Source organism: Rhinoderma darwinii, unplaced genomic scaffold (genome assembly GCF_050947455.1).
Source record: "Rhinoderma darwinii isolate aRhiDar2 unplaced genomic scaffold, aRhiDar2.hap1 Scaffold_473, whole genome shotgun sequence".
Lineage (NCBI taxonomy): Eukaryota > Metazoa > Chordata > Amphibia > Anura > Rhinodermatidae > Rhinoderma > Rhinoderma darwinii.
Window position 1 is genome coordinate 87,891 of NW_027464019.1, and position 22,643 is coordinate 110,533.

Genomic DNA, 22,643 nt, shown 5'->3' on the forward strand with positions numbered 1-22,643 from the left:
GCAGAAACAGTAGAGGGCGGCAGTGAGAGGTGATTTCCTGTAGGAGCAACACGGAAGACAGCAGAATTGTGCACGCAGCTCTGGGTGTGACTAGAGTATAAGGAGCTGATGTTTGTTGCATAAGCTGCAAATGAGACAAAGACCAAGGTTTATGGGGCTCATCCTGAGTTACATCCAGAGCTGCATTTACAATGCAAAATGTGGGGCTGCTTGAATTATAACCCATATTGTACCATGGGGGGGGGGGGATGTAGTAGAAGAAATGGGGGGGTGCAATATTTTGGGGACTAAAAGGCTGCAAAGTGGGGTTCATCCTGTCCTATTAGCCCATATAATAAGGTAACGGTGCTTCAGGGACCCCATGGTTTAACTAGTGATGTCACGCTATAGTTTGGGGTCTTCGCTGGGTGGGAATGGGGTACAAGCTGTGGGTGGTGCTATATCAGGGGCTCTGCACTGAAGGGAGGGGGTCTCCAGTGCACCAGGGTGGGGCTGTATATTGGGGGGCTGAGGGAAGGCTGGGTAAGGGGGATGTAATATATTAGGGGGCACTAAGGGGAGGGTTTTCCTGTGTCTGGACAGGGGATACTGCAATAGTTTGGGGGTGCACCCACACAGGCAATTATATGAGGGGTTGTATCAATGATGGGGACCCCTGTGTCTTGATAGGGGGCACTGCAGTAGTTTTGGGGTCTCCAACAGATGTATACTAGGCCCCCCACGTATCCATACGTCTTGTACTATGGGGGGGGGGGGGCGCTTAGCATTGGAGACTTGGGGGCTCCGGTTTGTGAGGGGGGGGGGGTTCTCGGTGGAGGGGAGGCAGTGTTCGGTGGAGGGGTCTCACCGGTTTGGGGGGGGGCAGTGTTCGGTGGAGGGGGGGCAGTGTTCGGTGGAGGGGGGCAGTGTTCGGTGTGGGGGGGGACAGTGTTCGGAGGAGGGGGGGGGTCTCCCCGGTGTGAGGGGGGGCAGTGTTCGGTGGAGGGGGGGTGACTCCCCGGTGTGGGGGGGGCAGTGTTCGGTGGAGGGGGGGTCTCCCCGGTGTGAGGGGGGGCAGTGTTCGGTGGAGGGGGTCTCCCCGGTGTGGGGGGGCAGTGTTCGGGGGCCCCGGGATGCTGGGACTTGTGGGGGAGTATCCGCTGCTGGGGGAGGAGGAGGAGGAGGACGGCGCTCTCAGTCTCTCTCTCTCCTCTGCAGAAACGGCTGCTGCCAGCAGAGAGGACGGTGCGGCTTCATCATGTCTCCTCCCGGCTCCAGCACCGCCGCCACTCCAGCCTGGGGGGCCCAGAGCCCACCCTACTGACCCGACAAGGACTGCCATACAATAATGGGGATCAGGTAATAGCCCCCCAAGAACAACGAGGATCAGGGGGAGGATACAGAGACCCCCAGAATCCCTGGAGACAGAGCCCCCCACCACTGGAGACTGCACTCCCTATCATCCTTGGAAACAGAGCCCCCCCATCACTGGAGACTGCACCCCCATCATCCCTGGAGACAGAGACCCCCATCACTGGAGACAGAGACCCCCATCACTGGAGACAGAGCCCCCATCATCCAAACACTGGACGGCCCCCTTATCTCTGGTCACATACCCCCTATAACAGGAGAGAGCCCCCCACCCATCATCATTGTAAACAGACCCCCAATCCCTGGGGAGAAGCCCCCTAGTTGTATTACAGAGACAACCCCCATCACATAGAAGACATCTCAATCACTGAAGACAGCCCCCCATCATTATAGACTGCCCCCATCATTCTAGACAGCCCCCCATCATTCTAGACAGCCCCCCTGTACTAGAGACAGTCCTTCACTGTAGAGGGAACCCCGAAATCACTAGAGATCACCCCCCACCTTCACAGCACATAGACCCCCATCCTCGTCTTCCCAACTCGACATAGACTCATCTCCTAAACTGGGCTCCCAACCCGTCTCTGGACAAGACCCCCGTCTCCGGACCCGGCGCGGACCCCCATCTCGGGTGGACGAGGCCTTCTCTAGAGGATTAACCTGGAACCTTTATTTCTGGTCTTAAATGGTCAATGAAAGTCAGAGGATGTATATCCCCGAGGGAGACCACCAAGGTGAGCGGTCCGAGACCACCCCGACCCATGATCAGTCCTAGAGGTGTCCGTCACCATCTTATGTGTCGTGTCTCCTGATCTGTCCCTGTGTTGTCATCATCATCCTCATCATCTTCTTCATTGGGGGTTGTTGTTCTGTGTGTTGAATCCACAGGTCCTGGAGGTCCCTGAGTGACGTGGTCCCCGGTGTTGGGGGTGCGTTGGGTTATTTTGGGCAGATCTTACAGATTTAGGTTGATGTTTGATGCTGCGGTCCCCACCCTACACAGGAGTCAGTGTTTTGGAGGCCACCTCAAAAGGGCCCGGTGCTCGGTCAGGGTGGAGGATGGTTTCGGCCCGGTTGCTAGGAGAAGAGGCGGTCACCTCGCCGCCTCTTATAATGTACGGAAATCTACGCGGCCGTGGAGTTGTCCCTTCCATATGGTGGACGCTATAGACGTCTTGTAATGGGCATCACCCTTTGTATTGTGGGGCCAGACCCATAACCCCCCTCATTGTGCCCCTGAATTACCCCTCAAGTGTAATGCCCAGGATCAGGGTTTGGGGGGCACCTCGGGTGGGTAGTGAGTGATCGGTGGAGGATAATGCTGATCATATTATACAGATCGCCGTCTTCATCCTGTTTGCGCAAAACATAAACCTCGTTGCTTTCATCCAGCTGACGGGGGCAGAGTAACCCCTTAGTGCCAGCACCCCCTCCCCCGGTGTGTATATATATATATAGGGAGGGAGGAAAGTGTGCGGATAGTTGGGGGGGGGGGGATAACATTATCCAGAGACACCTGGGGGATTTCCAGATTTGGAAATACTGACCCTCAGCTATGAAGACACAGAGCGGCTTTAACCCCTTCCTGCGCAGCGTTCCCCTCATCCCACCTTCACCCCCTTCCGCTTCAGTTCCGATCGGCGAGTATTTGCCCCCTTGTCGGGATGCAATTTGATCGATTTGTTATTTTTGCCATTCTTATGTGTCTGAATCGTTGGGCCGGAGTGTCGTCATCTTTTCGCTTTCTGATTTTCCTCGGCAGACGTGAGAGGCAGCGGCAGGGTGAAGGTTTCGTGTACGGTTCCTTGCCGGGGGTCGGTGACCTCATGTCTGTTTTGTAAGCGGCTCATAATACGGAGAGGGGGAAATAAATCTTACAGTCACCGGCGTCGGAGCATCGATATGTGGTATGGTGAAAAAATGGCGCCACAAAATATGCGCTAGATTTACGAATGTAACGGCAACAATACTTACGAAGGAGGCGTGACCTGGTAGTTGTAATACCGCGAGCAATTATGTATAAAATGGCGCACGTTTACTACAGGCCGGGACTGGCACGCCGGCGTATCTTAGACAAATTGTATAAGTAGGTTGCGCCGCGTCACGACTTGCGCCAAGATCATCTGCGTCCCGAGCCCCGATGTGTCCGTATCTCAGGAGTCACTGGATGGGTCGGTCATTTTTCCTCGCAATTAGCACAGATTTATCTGACGGGGAAACGCGCAGCTAACGGCGCCGCCGCCAGTCCGTGAATTTATTACCTCAATTTCAGATCTTGCAGTAGAAAATTCTGACCTGGGAGTTTTGCGTATCTTGCGAGTATTAAGTAAGGTCAAGTGAGTTCCATACATGAGGCTACAAATATCATTATAGATATTTTTGAATTTAGCGATATAGAAAAATTTTGCACGGAAAGTAAAAAAAATTCTTACAAAATTCTTACAAAATTAAAATTATTACAAAATTAAAAAACAAAAAATTTGGTTCGATTTTATGAACAGAAATAAAGTAGTCAGAAGAGAAGGAATGAAGGAAAATAATAATGAGCTGGTTTTATCGCCGTCAATATCGTTGCTATGGAATGGCGTCAAATTTTTGAAAATGACAGCAAAAAAGGCTAAAGGGCTTATTATCAATTATAGGACGGAAGAAAGTGCAAGTAAACATCTTCACGTGTAGCGGATTCTGTAAAACGAAATAAAAAATAAATATAAAAAAAAAATTCTGCAGACCCTTTAAGTGTTAAAATAATAATAAAATGGTTGCGATATTTTCCACGCTCGTCCTGTACGTTGTCATCTTTTTTGAGCTATAATGAGGGGTTCGGATAGAAGTGACAGCTTTTTTCCCTCCGTCGTTAGCAGTTCGGGATTGAACGCCGGAACGCTGAAACTTTTTGCGCTCTAATGAGTGAGCGTTACCTTGGTAACTGATATAGTTAATATCGCAGGGTTAAGATGACGTAACCTTAAACTGCGCTAACGTGGTTAACCAATGCGGAAAAAAAAGTGCCGAACGTATTGATGAGAAGAGATGAAAGGAAAAGTTTTTATTTCGTCGTATCAATTTTTTCAAATTTTTATTCAAAAAGAAATGTAACATTTTTTATTTTCAAGTTTTAAAATTCTTTTTTTCTTAGTATTTCTAATAGACCGTAAGTGGCATTGTACGGCGGCCCACCTGTTACCGTCGCTCGTGTCCCGGAGGGGTCATTTATCATGTGCCATGTTTTGTTTTGTTTTTCCGTAATAAAAAGAAAGCCTCAGGTACGAATCAGCTGCAAAACCTACGTAAGCGAACGATGCGGGAAGATTCGTCACGTCAAATCCAAAGGGAATTTTTGTAATTAGTTTTTTTCAATGATGGGTTAAGTACAGACCCTATAGATACCATAGGAGACATCACCCCCAGTAAGATTCCCTTTCCTTTCGGAAATGAACATTTTTTTTTCCTTTTCACACCCCCGGTGTTGCTTGGATACACAGATCCCTCGGAGCAAGAATAGAATCGCGCTGAAACAAAAAGTTCTAGAATGATTGAAATCCTATATTGTTACGGGTTACGTAATGGGGGCGACGAATCAATCTTTGGCTTTACACTATGTTTAGATTTACGTATGACGTGGGGTGTAAGTCACCATGGGGTGATATGTGACGTGCCCCTTTAAATGTATCATATCTTACCATTGCCCTAATCATTATAAACCTGGTCACATGTGCTATTACGCTCCTGGATCCGTTCAGCAGAGCCGAGGGGGTCACAGGACACTTTCCTGGGGCACGGGGCCTACTATTCCAGCCTCTGGGGTCAGCATTTTGTGGATGCAATTCCGCTTGTCACTAGGAGCCTGGCCCTTTAAAGTGTAACTCCACCCATTCTGCATGGACTCATCCCATAATAGATCTTTATAGGCGATGGAGCGGTTTTCCTAGTACACAGCTCCAAATCCCCTGCAGAACGGGCGTAGAAAAAAATTGCAAAAGTCGCAATTTGCAAAAAAAAATTAGACTTTTGATGCATTTATGCTGCCTACTGCAATTTCCCAGAAAGTGGGTGGGGCTTAATAAAAGGGGCGTGACCTGCCGAACAAATTTACTATCATTTCTGCCAAAAGCTGGCATAAATTACAGCAGAAGTGTATGAGCTGGCGTAGATTTCCCTTTCAGGAGCACAGCCAGCCAGAGATGCGCCTCTTAATAAATTAGGGTCCAGCGCTCATCATTGTGTCATAGGAATCGCCATTCTTAATAAATCTCCCCCATAGAGTGACGTGATTCAATTCTATAGTCACCACTAGAGGGAGCTCACTGCATACATATTTATACAGGCACCACTAGGGGGAGCTCACTGCATACATATTTATACAGCCACCACTAGGGGGAGCTCATGGCATAATGATTTGTGCAGCCACCACTAGGGGGAGCTCACTACATACATATTCATACAGCCACCACTAGTGGGAGCTCACTGCATGTAAGATTTATACAGTCACCACTAGGGGGAGCTCACTACATACTGATTTATACATCTCCCATTGTACTCAATAATATCACAGTATGCAGTGAGCTCCCTCTAGTGGTGACTGCAGGAAAACTGAATTTTAGCATATAGCTCTATATCTATGCTGGGCATTTGGAGCTCTGTATCAGAAAAAAACAGCTGTGACCGCTACAATGATATATTATGAAACTGATCAGCAATTTCAAGGGTGGACAATCACTCTAAGTAGTTTGGTGCCCCCACCCCCGCATTACATTGTAGGTTGATCATCCTCTGCTGCACCCACTAAATGAGCCCTGACCGGGGGGCGCCAGGATTATGTGCAGATTATTATAAATGAGGAATAAATGGAAAAAGGGAACTGTCCATTATGGCGACTTCTATATAAGGGATATGGGCATGTTAAAGATGCGTTCAATAAACCACGCGCTTCGTTCTGTTTGACATCGGCGTTTTTTGGAGCGGTTCCTGTATGAGATTCTGATAGCCGGGCAGGAGGGGTAATGATTCGCCGGTGATTAATTAGGGATATTTACTAAACATGACATCGCGGCAGAGGACACAGATTGGGAGCCGTTATATTCGTCCGCGCAGGGGGCGGGAGTGACAGTCACTATGGGGCGACCAGATGTTTTCTGTGATGCATGAAAGTGGTCGTGTCTGAAGGATTACTCATTAGTGCCTCCTGTCAGAGTGAAGGTCTGTATATCCTATATGCTCCATGGTGGGAGCCAACCAATTGTACCGAGCTGCAGGTTGTCTTCTTTCTATATGCTGTGCAGGTAAATGCAGTCTATTGCTCCCTGTTATCAGTCATTTCAGGATGGCCAGAGATATCAGCCGCTCCTCTTATAACACTCCAGTACTATTATATCCTCCAGAGACATTACATCATATGTGACTGATATCAGCCGCTCCTCTTATATCACTCCAGTACTATTATATCCTCCAGAGACATTACATCATATGTGTGACTGATATCAGCCGCTCCTCTTATAACACTCCAGCACTATTATATCCTCCAGAGACATTACATCATATGTGTGACTGATATCAGCCGCCCCTCTTATATCACTCCAGCACTATTATATCCTCCAGAGACATTACATCATATGTGTGACTGATATCAGCCGCTCCTCTTATATCACTCCAGCACTATTATATCCTCCAGAGACATTACATCATATGTGACTGATATCAGCCGCTCCCCTTATATCACTCCAGCACTATTATATCCTCCAGAGACATTACATCATATGTGTGACTGATATCAGCCGCTCCTCTTATATCACTCCAGCACTATTATATCCTCCAGAGACATTACATCATATGTGTGACTGATATCAGCCGCTCCTCTTATATCACTCCAGTACTATTATATCCTCCAGAGACATTACATCATATGTGTGACTGATATCAGCCGCTCCTCTTATATCACTCCAGCACTATTATATCCTCCAGAGACATTACATCATATATGTGACTGATATCAGCCGCTCCTCTTATAACACTCCAGCACTATTATATCCTCCAGAGACATTACATCATATGTGACTGATATCAGCCTCTCCTCTTATATCACTCCAGCACTATTATATCCTCCAGAGACATTACATCATATATGTGACTGATATCAGCCGCTCCTCTTATAACACTCCAGCACTATTATATCCTCCAGAGACATTACATCATATGTGACTGATATCAGCCGCTCCTCTTATATTACTCCAGCACTATTATATCCTCCAGAGACATTACATCATATATGTGACTGATATCAGCCGCTCCTCTTATAACACTCCAGTACTATTATATCCTCCAGAGACATTACATCATATGTGTGACTGATATCAGCCGCTCCTCTTATATCACTCCAGTACTATTATATCCTCCAGAGACATTACATCATATGTGTGACTGATATCAGCCGCTCCTCTTATATCACTCCAGTACTATTATATCCTCCAGAGACATTACATCATATGTGACTGATATCAGCCGCTCCTCTTATATCACTCCAGCACTATTATATCCTCCAGAGACATTACATCATATGTGACTGATATCAGCCGCCCCTCTTATATCACTCCAGCACTATTATATCCTCCAGAGACATTACATCATATGTGTGACTGATATCAGCCGCTCCTCTTATATCACTCCAGTACTATTATATCCTCCAGAGACATTACATCATATGTGACTGATATCAGCCGCTCCTCTTATATCACTCCAGCACTATTATATCCTCCAGAGACATTACATCATATGTGTGACTGATATCAGCCGCTCCCCTTATATCACTCCAGCACTATTATATCCTCCAGAGACATTACATCATATGTGTGACTGATATCAGCCGCTCCCCTTATATCACTCCAGCACTATTATATCCTCCAGAGACATTACATCATATGTGACTGATATCAGCCGCCCCTCTTATATCACTCCAGCACTATTATATCCTCCAGAGACATTACATCATATGTGTGACTGATATCAGCCGCTCCTCTTATATCACTCCAGTACTATTATATCCTCCAGAGACATTACATCATATGTGTGACTGATATCAGCCGCTCCTCTTATATCACTCCAGTACTATTATATCCTCCAGAGACATTACATCATATGTGTGACTGATATCAGCCGCTCCTCTTATATCACTCCAGCACTATTATATCCTCCAGAGACATTACATCATATATGTGACTGATATCAGCCGCTCCTCTTATATCACTCCAGTACTATTATATCCTCCAGAGACATTACATCATATGTGTGACTGATCTCAGCCGCTCCTCTTATAACACTCCAGCACTATTATATCCTCCAGAGACATTACATCATATGTGACTGATATCAGCCGCTCCTCTTATATCACTCCAGTACTATTATATCCTCCAGAGACATTACATCATGTGTGACTGATATCAGCCGCTCCTCTTATATCACTCCAGTACTATTATATCCTCCAGAGACATTACATCATATGTGTGACTGATATCAGCCGCTCCTCTTATATCACTCCAGTACTATTATATCCTCCAGAGACATTACATCATATGTGACTGATATCAGCCGCTCCTCTTATATCACTCCAGTACTATTATATCCTCCAGAGACATTACATCATGTGTGTGACTGATATCAGCCGCTCCTCTTATAACACTCCAGCACTATTATATTCTCCAGAGACATTACATAATATATGTGTGACTGATATCAGCCGCTCCTCTTATATCACTCCAGTACTATTATATCCTCCAGAGACATTACATCATATGTGACTGATATCAGCCGCTCCTCTTATATCACTCCAGCACTATTATATCCTCCAGAGACATTACATCATATATGTGACTGATATCAGCCGCTCCTCTTATATCACTCCAGCACTATTATATCCTCCAGAGACATTACATCATATATGTGACTGATATCAGCCGCTCCTCTTATAACACTCCAGCACTATTATATCCTCCAGAGACATTACATCATATGTGACTGATATCAGCCTCTCCTCTTATATCACTCCAGCACTATTATATCCTCCAGAGACATTACATCATATATGTGACTGATATCAGCCGCTCCTCTTATAACACTCCAGCACTATTATATCCTCCAGAGACATTACATCATATGTGACTGATATCAGCCGCTCCTCCTATATCACTCCAGTACTATTATATCCTCCAAAGACATTACATCATATGTGTGACTGATATCAGCCGCTCCTCTTATATCACTCCAGTACTATTATATCCTCCAGAGACATTACATCATATGTGTGACTGATATCAGCCGCTCCTCTTATATCACTCCAGCACTATTATATCCTCCAGAGACATTACATCATATGTGTGACTGATATCAGCCGCTCCCCTTATATCACTCCAGCACTATTATATCCTCCAGAGACATTACATCATATGTGTGACTGATATCAGCCGCTCCCCTTATATCACTCCAGCACTATTATATCCTCCAGAGACATTACATCATATGTGACTGATATCAGCCGCCCCTCTTATATCACTCCAGCACTATTATATCCTCCAGAGACATTACATCATATGTGTGACTGATATCAGCCGCTCCTCTTATATCACTCCAGTACTATTATATCCTCCAGAGACATTACATCATATGTGTGACTGATATCAGCCGCTCCTCTTATATCACTCCAGTACTATTATATCCTCCAGAGACATTACATCATATGTGACTGATATCAGCCGCTCCTCTTATCACTCCAGCACTATTATATCCTCCAGAGACATTACATCATATGTGTGACTGATATCAGCCGCTCCCCTTATATCACTCCAGCACTATTATATCCTCCAGAGACATTACATCATATGTGACTGATATCAGCCGCCCCTCTTATATCACTCCAGCACTATTATATCCTCCAGAGACATTACATCATATGTGACTGATATCAGCCGCTCCTCTTATATCACTCCAGTACTATTATATCCTCCAGAGACATTACATCATATGTGTGACTGATATCAGCCGCTCCTCTTATATCACTCCAGTACTATTATATCCTCCAGAGACATTACATCATATGTGTGACTGATATCAGCCGCTCCTCTTATATCACTCCAGCACTATTATATCCTCCAGAGACATTACATCATATATGTGACTGATATCAGCCGCTCCTCTTATATCACTCCAGTACTATTATATCCTCCAGAGACATTACATCATATGTGTGACTGATCTCAGCCGCTCCTCTTATAACACTCCAGCACTATTATATCCTCCAGAGACATTACATCATATGTGACTGATATCAGCCGCTCCTCTTATATCACTCCAGCACTATTATATCCTCCAGAGACATTACATCATATGTGACTGATATCAGCCGCTCCTCTTATATCACTCCAGCACTATTATATCCTCCAGAGACATTACATCATGTGTGACTGATATCAGCCGCTCCTCTTATATCACTCCAGTACTATTATATCCTCCAGACATTACATCATATGTGTGACTGATATCTGCCGCTCCTCTTATATCACTCCAGTACTATTATATCCTCCAGACATTACATCATATGTGTGACTGATATCAGCCGCTCCTCTTATATCACTCCGGTACTATTATATCCTCCAGAGACATTACATCATATGTGTGACTGATATCAGCCGCTCCTCTTATATCACTCCAGTACTATTATATCCTCCAGAGACATTACATCATATGTGTGACTGATATCAGCCGCTCCTCTTATATCACTCCAGCACTATTATATCCTCCAGAGACATTACATCATATGTGACTGATATCAGCCGCTCCTCTTATATCACTCCAGCACTATTATATCCTCCAGAGACATTACATCATATGTGTGACTGATATCAGCCGCTCCTCTTATATCACTCCAGTACTATTATATCCTCCAGAGACATTACATCATATGTGTGACTGATATCAGCCGCTCCTCTTATATCACTCCAGTACTATTATATCCTCCAGAGACATTACATCATATATGTGACTGATATCAGCCGCTCCTCTTATATCACTCCAGCACTATTATATCCTCCAGAGACATTACATCATATGTGACTGATATCAGCCGCTCCTCTTATATCACTCCAGCACTATTATATCCTCCAGACATTACATCATATGTGTGACTGATATCAGCCGCTCCTCTTATATCACTCCAGTACTATTATATCCTCCAGAGACATTACATCATATGTGTGACTGATATCAGCCGCTCCTCTTATATCACTCCAGTACTATTATATCCTCCAGAGACATTACATCATATGTGTGACTGATATCAGCGGCTCCTCTTATTACACTCCAGCACTATTATATCCTCCAGAGACATTACATCATATGTGTGACTGATATCAGCCGCTCCTCTTATAACACTCCAGTACTATTATATCCTCCAGACATTACATCATATGTGTGACTGATATCAGCCGCTCCTCTTATAACACTCCAGTACTATTATATCCTCCAGACATTACATCATATGTGTGACTGATATCAGCCGCTCCTCTTATAACACTCCAGTACTATTATATCCTCCAGAGACATTACATCATATGTGTGACTGATATCAGCCGCTCCTCTTATAACACTCCAGCACTATTATATCCTCCAGACATTACATCATATGTGTGACTGATATCAGCCGCTCCTCTTATATCACTCCAGTACTATTATATCCTCCAGAGACATTACATCATATGTGACTGATATCAGCCGCTCCTCTTATATCACTCCAGCACTATTATATCCTCCAGAGACATTACATCATATGTGTGACTGATATCAGCCGCTCCTCTTATATCACTCCAGTACTATTATATCCTCCAGAGACATTACATCATATGTGTGACTGATATCAGCCGCTCCTCTTATATCACTCCAGCACTATTATATCCTCCAGAGACATTACATCATATATGTGACTGATATCAGCCGCTCCTCTTATATCACTCCAGCACTATTATATCCTCCAGAGACATTACATCATGTGTGACTGATATCAGCCGCTCCTCTTATATCACTCCAGTACTATTATATCCTCCAGAGACATTACATCATATGTGTGACTGATATCAGCCGCTCCACTTATATCACTCCAGCACTATTATATCCTCCAGAGACATTACATCATATGTGTGACTGATATCAGCAGCTCCTCTTATAACACTCCAGTACTATTATATCCTCCAGAGACATTATATCATATGTGTGACTGATATCAGCCGCTCCTCTTATATCACTCCAGCACTATTATATCCTCCAGAGACATTACATCATGTGACTGATATCAGCCGCTCCTCTTATATCACTCCAGTACTATTATATCCTCCAGAGACATTACATCATATGTGACTGATATCAGCCGCTTCTCCTATATCACTCTAGTACTATTATATCCTCCAGAGACATTACATCATATGTGTGACTGATATCAGCCGCTCCTCTTATAACACTCCAGTACTATTATATCCTCCAGACATTACATCATATGTGTGACTGATATCAGCCGCTCCTCTTATAACACTCCAGTACTATTATATCCTCCAGAGACATTACACCATATGTGACTGATATCAGCCGCTCCTCTTATAACACTCCAGTACTATTATATCCTCCAGAGACATGACATCATATGTGACTGATATCAGCAGCTCCTCTTATAACACTCCAGTACTATTATATCCTCCAGAGACATTATATCATATGTGTGACTGATATCAGCCGCTCCTCTTATATCACTCCAGTACTATTATATCCTCCAGAGACATTACATCATATGTGTGACTGATATCAGCCGCTCCTCTTATAACACTCCAGTACTATTATATCCTCCAGAGACATTACATCATATGTGTGACTGATATCAGCCGCTCCTCTTATATCACTCCAGTACTATTATATCCTCCAGAGACATTACATCATATATGTGACTGATATCAGCCGCTCCTCTTATATCACTCCAGTACTATTATATCCTCTAGAGACATTACATCATATATGTGACTGATATCAGCCGCTCCTCTTATATCACTCCAGCACTATTATATCCTCCAGAGACATTACATCATATGTGACTGATATCAGCCGCTCCTCTTCTATTACTCCAGCACTATTATATCCTCCAGAGACATTACATCATATGTGTGACTGATATCAGCCGCTCCTCTTATATCACTCCAGTACTATTATATCCTCCAGAGACATTACATCATATATGTGACTGATATCAGCCGCTCCTCTTATAACACTCCAGCACTATTATATCCTCCAGAGACATTACATCATATGTGACTGATATCAGCCGCTCCTCTTATATCACTCCAGTACTATTATATCCTCCAGAGACATTACATCATATGTGACTGATTTCAGCCGCTCCTCTTATAACACTCCAGTACTATTATATCCTCCAGAGACATTACATTATATGTGTGACTGATATCAGCCGCTCCTCTTATATCACTCCAGTACTATTATATCCTCCAGAGACATTACATCATATGTGACTGATATCAGCCGCTCCTCTTATATCACTCCAGTACTATTATATCCTCCAGAGACATTACATCATATGTTTGACTGATATCAGCCGCTCCTCTTATATCACTCCAGTACTATTATATCCTCCAGAGACCTTACATCATATGTGTGACTGATATCAGCCGCTCCTCTTATATCACTCCAGTACTATTATATCCTCCAGAGACATTACATCATATGTGTGACTGATATCAGCTGCTCCTCGTATAACACTCCAGTACTATTATATCCTCCAGACATTACATCATATATGTGACTGATATCAGCCGCTCCTCTTATATCACTCCAGCACTATTATATCCTCCAGAGACATTACATCATATGTGTGACTGATATCAGCCGCTCCTCTTATATCACTCCAGCACTATTATATCCTCCAGACATTACATCATATGTGTGACTGATATCAGCCGCTCCTCTTATATCACTCCAGTACTATTATATCCTCCAGAGACATTACATCATATGTGTGACTGATATCAGCCGCTCCTCCTATTACACTCCAGCACTATTATATCCTTCAGAGACATTACATCATATGTGACTGATATCAGCCGCTCCTCTTATATCACTCCAGTACTATTATATCCTCCAGAGACATTACATCATATGTGTGACTGATATCAACCGCTCCTCTTATATCACTCCAGCACTATTATATCCTCCAGACATTACATCATATGTGTGACTGATATCAGCCGCTCCTCTTATATCACTCCAGTACTATTATATCCTCCAGAGACATTACATCATATGTGTGACTGATATCAGCCGCTCCTCCTATTACACTCCAGCACTATTATATCCTTCAGAGACATTACATCATATGTGACTGATATCAGCCGCTCCTCTTATATCACTCCAGTACTATTATATCCTCCAGAGACATTACATCATATGTGTGACTGATATCAGCCGCTCCTCTTATATCACTCCAGTACTATTATATCCTCCAGAGACATTACATCACATGTGTGACTGATATCAGCCGCTCCTCTTATATCACTCCAGCACTATTATATCCTCCAGAGACATTACATCATATGTGTGACTGATATCAGCCGCTCCTCTTATAACACTCCAGCACTATTATATCCTCCAGAGACATTACATCCTATATGTGACTGATATCAGCCGCTCCTCTTATATCACTCCAGTACTATTATATCCTCCAGAGACATTACATCATATGTGACTGATATCAGCCGCTCCTCTTATATCACTCCAGTACTATTATATCCTCCAGAGACATTACATCATATGTGTGACTGATATTAGCCGCTCCTCTTATATCACTCCAGCACTATTATATCCTCCAGAGACATTACATCATATGTGTGACTGATATCAGCCGCTCCTCTTATATCACTCCAGCACTATTATATCCTCCAGAGACATTACATCATATGTGACTGATATCAGCCGCTCCTCTTATATCACTCCAGTACTATTATATCCTCCAGAGACATTACATCATATGTGACTGATATCAGCCGCTCCTCTTATAACACTCCAGCACTATTATATCCTCCAGAGACATTACATCATATGTGACTGATATCAGCCGCTCCTCTTATATCACTCCAGTACTATTATATCCTCCAGAGACATTACATCATATGTGACTGATATCAGCCGCTCCTCTTATATCACTCCAGCACTATTATATCCTCCAGAGACATTACATCATATGTGACTGATATCAGCCGCTCCTCTTATATCACTCCAGTACTATTATATCCTCCAGAGACATTACATCATATGTGACTGATATCAGCCGCTCCTCTTATATCACTCCAGTACTATTATATCCTCCAGAGACATTACATCATATGTGTGACTGATATCAGCCGCTCCCCTTATATAACTCCAGCACTATTATATCCTCCAGAGACATTACATCATATGTGTGACTGATATCAGCCGCTCCTCTTATATCACTCCAGTACTATTATATCCTCCAGAGACATTACATCATATGTGTGACTGATATCAGCCGCTCCTCTTATATCACTCCAGTACTATTATATCCTCCAGAGACATTACATCATATGTGACTGATATCAGCCGCTCCCCTTATATCACTCCAGCACTATTATATCCTCCAGAGACATTACATCATATGTGACTGATATCAGCCGCCCCTCTTATATCACTCCAGCACTATTATATCCTCCAGAGACATTACATCATATGTGACTGATATCAGCCGCTCCTCTTATATCACTCCAGTACTATTATATCCTCCAGAGACATTACATCATATGTGTGACTGATATCAGCCGCTCCTCTTATATCACTCCAGCACTATTATATCCTCCAGAGACATTACATCATATGTGACTGATATCAGCCGCTCCTCTTATATCACTCCAGTACTATTATATCCTCCAGAGACATTACATCATATATGTGACTGATATCAGCCGCTCCTCTTATATCACTCCAGCACTATTATATCCTCCAGAGACATTACATCATATGTGTGACTGATATTAGCCGCTCCTCTTATATCACTCCAGCACTATTATATCCTCCAGAGACATTACATCATATGTGTGACTGATATCAGCCGCTCCTCTTATATCACTCCAGCACTATTATATCCTCCAGAGACATTACATCATATGTGTGACTGATATTAGCCGCTCCTCTTATATCACTCCAGCACTATTATATCCTCCAGAGACATTACATCATATGTGTGACTGATATCAGCCGCTCCTCTTATATCACTCCAGCACTATTATATCCTCCAGAGACATTACATCATATGTGACTGATATCAGCCGCTCCTCTTATATCACTCCAGTACTATTATATCCTCCAGAGACATTACATCATATGTGACTGATATCAGCCGCTCCTCTTATATCACTCCAGCACTATTATATCCTCCAGAGACATTACATCATATGTGTGACTGATATCAGCCGCTCCCCTTATATCACTCCAGCACTATTATATCCTCCAGAGACATTACATCATATGTGACTGATATCAGCCGCCCCTCTTATATCACTCCAGCACTATTATATACTCCAGAGACATTACATCATATGTGACTGATATCAGCCGCTCCTCTTATATCACTCCAGTACTATTATATCCTCCAGAGACATTACATCATATGTGACTGATATCAGCCGCTCCTCTTATATTAGCCAATGTAAAGTTTCCTGTTGGTGGCCCTTTAAGTATACATATAGATCCACATTGAAGTTTATAATGTATGTTGATGTATACACTTTCTCTCCCGTTGCTACTATTATAAGAACTACAGGGCACAATTTTAGCCACTACAAAGTCCCAGTCAGGGGCAGTAAAATATCTTCAACCCTCTCAGCCATTCACAAGAGCTGGAAGTGGTCACATGACATTTTCCTGCCTATAAAACAAGATGAGCCCAAATTCCAAGTTAGGAGGGAGGAGCTAATTCCTCCTGACTGGCACTGTAGGGGGGACATTTAGGGCATGCTGGGAGTTGTAGTTTTGCAAAAAGGAAATGATTTCCCACGTGCTAAAAACTATTTTCTCTGTAATGTCGGCTCGTTGACCATTAGAAGAAGCTCAGAGCTGTTGTCACGGCCCCTCCCCCCGCGCCCCTTGATCGCTCATACTCTACATTTCTAAACTAATGAAATCTGTTGCATGATGGGAAGGAGATAAAAGTGCTATGTTATAAAATGTCTTCCCAGTAACTCAGGAAGGATTCCCGCACCAGCTTGGTAATATTAGGCGTGAGTGGAGTTGCCCTTTAAGGCAGTAGTCATCCAGGTGTGAGTAATTATCCATATCCAGGCCGTAAAATGGAATCCGGTCGTCGAGACGGTACAAACCCCATAAGGTCGTAACTGTAAGAATCCCGCGGTCGTCATCTGGTCAGTACATATGGCTGCCTCGTGGTTTGTTTACCGGAGCTTTTCTTTACTCAGTGTCAGAAAGATTTACAGTAAAGTGACGGGTACAATGTCCGCCAGATGTAGGGGGTAGTACCGCATTACTGCCGATCCTATAGAGTTAACCCTCGACCGTCATTGCAGTATATGACAGGAGATGAGGAGCGAGCGGGTAGATCATCTTGTTGGTATCTTGTTGCTAGGTAACAAGACAGAAGATATAGGCAAAGTTCAAACATGGCGGCACTGGTAACCACCATGTCGTAATAATCCTGAGTACCACAATCTGAGGTAAAATATGGCGGCGGCCAGAACACGACTATATGCTACCTCATGATCAGAAAGGTCGACCTTGTGGCGCCATATATGAACCTCGCCGTGTGGTGGTGTTTATTTACAGACGTGCGGTTTCTTCAGGTGTGTGGTGATGTTTTTGTTTTTTACAGGTTGCCATGCAGTTGTTTGCATAGCAACCATCACTGAGCGTGAGTACTGTTCTAAGAGAAAATGTCAGCGTTGCCCATAGCAACCAATCAGATCACTTCAAACCAGCAAGGGGAAAATGAAAGCTGTCATCTGATTGGTTGTTATGATTAACACTGGTTACTATGGGCAACAGGCTTCATGGGGTTTTTACTCGAGGTGGACGATCGTTCTCCATTATAAAATGGCGCTTGCGCGGTTTATCGTGTGGTAAAAACGTCGCCTTCTCTACATCACGTCCTTTTTTTCGGTACATTGGTTGTCTGAGGGCGGGCAGGGGTCTCACTACCATGGACATCAGGCTTCAGCTGGGATTTAGTGCATGGACATGGTCCCTAAAAGGCTGACTCCATATTAAACCCGAAACCCCACTATCCCCTCCCTCCATTTTGTCCTCCGGAAGCTGAGATACGAGGAGCTGTTTGCAGGGTCCTCCTTAAACATGGAGGGATGAAGGTCGTCACCGAGGATTTTCTGTCGCTATTGATTGATTTGGCGTTACGTATATTTATTTGTACCGATTCTTGGTGCGATCGGAACGTTATTTATGGGATTTCATCCGTTTGTGTATGGTGTTCAGGGATAGACGCTGTGGTTGGGCAGTCGGACCGCGCACAGTTGTCCTGGGGGTCTATCACCTGAATATTTCTTCCCCACAGTTATCATGTGATGGTCAGTAAACATGGAGTCGCGCCTCCGCCTTCACCCGTGAACAGTCCTATAAACACATTTTCAGTCTTTTTTTTTTTTTTTCCCTCGGTGGCCCTTTAAGAATTAAAGGCGTATACCCGTGCTAATTGATACCCCTTTTTGACGCTGCGCAGATGCTGCAGAAGCTCTTAGCAATGATTAACCGCTACGTTGGTGTTGATTGACGGCTCTTTTTTTTTACCCTGAGATAATTCCGCGCCTCAGTTTGATGGATCTGTGTGATTATCAGACTCGCCATTGTGTGTATAGGAGACTTGCTGAGACATCTGTGCAGGCGAGAATTAATTGGCTCGCAGTGGGAAGCGTCGAAAATTCACACGCTGCAGTGCGGCCGGCGAGCAGAACATGTGTCCTGAGTGAAGTGGGTCACGCTCCGAGCGCTGCATGTTCTATGGCTGCATTGCAGTCGGCTACCCTGTCCACCGGGGGACGGGCGGCGCATCTGCATTTAATCCAATGCCGACCGTAGAAGCCCCCCTGTGCTAAATACACCCCCCCCCCTATATATAATTGCCCCATTATATCTCTTCCTGTCGCTGTCAGGGGTAATTATTATTGATGCTGCACGGTACATTAGCGGTCTGGCCCTTTAAGAACCGCCGCTGTGAGATATTGGAGCATCCGACACTGCGCTCGTCGATAGTAACATCCAAGCTCTATGGTAACCTGGAGTCCGTGCCTCCTCTGGATCTGCAGTGGTTATGTAATTCTCAGGCTCTGGGTATATACAGTGTATCAGGGCAGCGTTACAATCGGCGCCTGAAAAAAACCGCCGTGCAGCCGTGTCCCCCCCCTCCCCCCTCATTTCCGGAATCTGTAGGAATTATTTCCGTTATTAAAAATATATATTTTTTTATCTTTTATTTTTTATTTTTTTTATAAATATAAATCTCCTTTTTTTTTTTCCGTTACAATTGCGGCTGATTGCGTTGTGGTAATTGAGACGAGAGCCGGGAAATGTCATCTTCATGAGTCACTGGAAAGTGGAGAAGGAATCTTAAATTCTTCTGACCTTGGAAAGGTCGTCATAGGCGGCGATGTGAACCTCACCAGGAGAGCCGAGGGCAAGGCCACTGCTGGACTACCACTCCCAGCCTCCCCTGCGGAGCCCCGCAGCTCCCCATAATCTGCAGCATCGTCATCTCCTTCTGTCACGTTGTTACATATTGTATTAAGCTGTTTCTTGGTTTTATCTGTTTCTGGGAAAGTTGGGTGGAAACCAATATGGCCACCATTTCATCTCCCACAGGGGTTGTCACCCAGCTTTTCAAGACTCCTGAATGACAAATGGTCCTAGTTATCTCCCCACCCTTTTATTGCTTTATATCTTGGCAGCTTTGTTGTTCAGGGGTCTGGAAAAGCTGGGTGATAACCCCCGAAGGAGCTGTAATATTCCTTCCCAGACTGCTATCCTCCACTACATATTGTTCTACAGATTTGCCATTCAGGAGACTGGTAAAGCTGGGTGACAAGCCCTGTGGGTGGCAATCATATTAGTTAGCTCTCTATACTCATTGATCTATAATACGGCAGATTTGCCATTCATTAGTCTGGGAAAGCTGGGTGAATCCTCTATAAGGCCGTGTTCCCGAGTAGCGTAAACGGAATTCTGTGCGGAAATTCTGCAGCATTTGGATGAGATTCAGAAATTCTTATGCCCACGTTGCGGTAAAAACCGCACGAATCCGCGACGTGTGAACTCAGCCTAATAATATTGGTTGTCATCCAGCGTAGCAGTGCTGTAATCTATCCGCGACCAAGGTGCCATTCTGGGGTTTGGGAAAGCTGGGTGACAACATTGGTTGACACTCTGCTTTCCCAGACCCAGATATAACGGCTAAACAGAAAATGAGTTGAGATTTTTTTTTTCTTTGTGGCTAATTTGACTTTATTATTTTCAAGATCTCTACATGCTGTCAGTGAAAGGGGACATTCCTTTTTACATCCAGTGGCTAAAAACACCTACAGACCTAAGAACTTCTCACTGCTGAGGGTTTGTTACAATTGTATCCAACCTAGGCAATGCTGTGTGTGCAGCAGCACAAATCTCTTTCCTGCCCCCGAAAGTTTGTTACAATGTATCAGCGCAGGGGAAATGGAGCATGGTCTAGTCTGGTGAGATTGTAACTCAATCCTCAGCTGTGAGGAGTATTAGGCTGGGTTGAATGCGTTTTTTTTGTCGTCAACCGCGGCAAAACCGCACAATTTCGTCTCGATCCGTGGCAAAAAAACGCATTTAAACAGGGACGTAAAAACGCAGCATCAGCTCTGTACAGGTTTTTAGCTTCTGGAGGTTTCACGAACGTTCTGATAGATTTAGGCTGTCCCTTCTTATTGTCTGTCAGGGAAGACACTGGGAATTTCCTCCCCTGCATTTTCACTGTTCTCTTTTGGGATTCCTCCTGCTCATAAAGGGAGCGATTCTAAAAATAATTGACAGAACCGCACGAGTTCTCAGGCAGCAGTTGTGGACAATACGGCGGAATCAGTGCAGCATGAAGGTAATTATCCCACGTACTCATCCAGGGGCCGGAGACGGGTGAAAAACCGTCATGTACCAAACATAGCGATCATTGCGTCAGATCTGCCGCGCGGCCTAAATAAGACCTCATAGTGCAGGAAATAGAGGAGCAGATCCGAAACAAGACGGCTGGACATCTGTCCACTATTAGTATATATCAGAGAATCAGGGAGGCCGTGTGTTGTATACAGTGCTGGCGAGCTTCTGGTCCCTAACTGGGACTTATTATAGGGGTCAGTGCACCTGGACCCACTAAATAGCCGTATTAATTCATCTTACATATGGCCACATTTAACGTATATGTCTACTTTGGATCATGTTATAGTTTCTATACAGATATAATCCACATGGACAGCGGCATCACTGTGTAAATACATTACATACATGAGTTACATCCTGTATAATCCTTCAGAGCTGTACTCACTATTCTGCTGGTGGAGTCACTGTATACATACATTACTTATCCTGTACTGATCCTGAGTTACATCCTGCATTATACTCCAGAGCTGCAGTCACTATTCTGCTGGTGGAGTCACTGTATACATACATAATTATCCTGTACTGATCCTGAGTTACATCCTGCATTATACTCCAGAGCTGCACTCACTATTCTGCTGGTGGAGTCACTGTGTACATACATTACATTACTTATCCTGTACTGATCCTGAGTTACATCCTGTATTATACTCCAGAGCTGCACTCACTATTCTGCTGGTGGAGTCACTGTGTACATACATTACATTACTTATCCTGTACTGACCCTGAGTTACATCCTGTATTATACTGCAGAGCTGAACTCACTATTCTGCTGGTGGAGTCACTGTGTACATACATTACATTACTTATCCTGTACTGATCCTCAGTTACATCCTGTATTATACTCCAGAGCTGCACTCACTATTCTGCTGGTGGAGTCACTGTGTACATACATTACATTACTTATCCTGTACTGATCCTGAGTTACATCCTGTATAATCCTTCAGAGCTGTACTCACTATTCTGCTGGTGGAGTCACTGTATACATACATTACTTATCCTGTACTGATCCTGAGTTACATCCTGCATTATACTCCAGAGCTGCAGTCACTATTCTGCTG

General features: G+C 44.2%; 1 protein-coding gene across 1 annotated transcript in view; it reads left to right on the plus strand.

Moving 5' to 3' along the window:
• Positions 1 to 1,157: 1,157 nt before the first annotated feature.
• LOC142719270 (voltage-dependent L-type calcium channel subunit alpha-1C-like) overlaps positions 1,158 to 22,643 on the plus strand; it is a gene marked incomplete at its 3' end in the record, with an annotated part of 85,732 nt that continues 64,246 nt past the window's right edge. The window contains exon 1 of the mRNA XM_075848767.1: positions 1,158 to 2,084. Within this exon, the coding sequence (XP_075704882.1) occupies positions 2,036 to 2,084 (49 nt within the window). The remainder of the gene's footprint in view (positions 2,085 to 22,643) is intronic.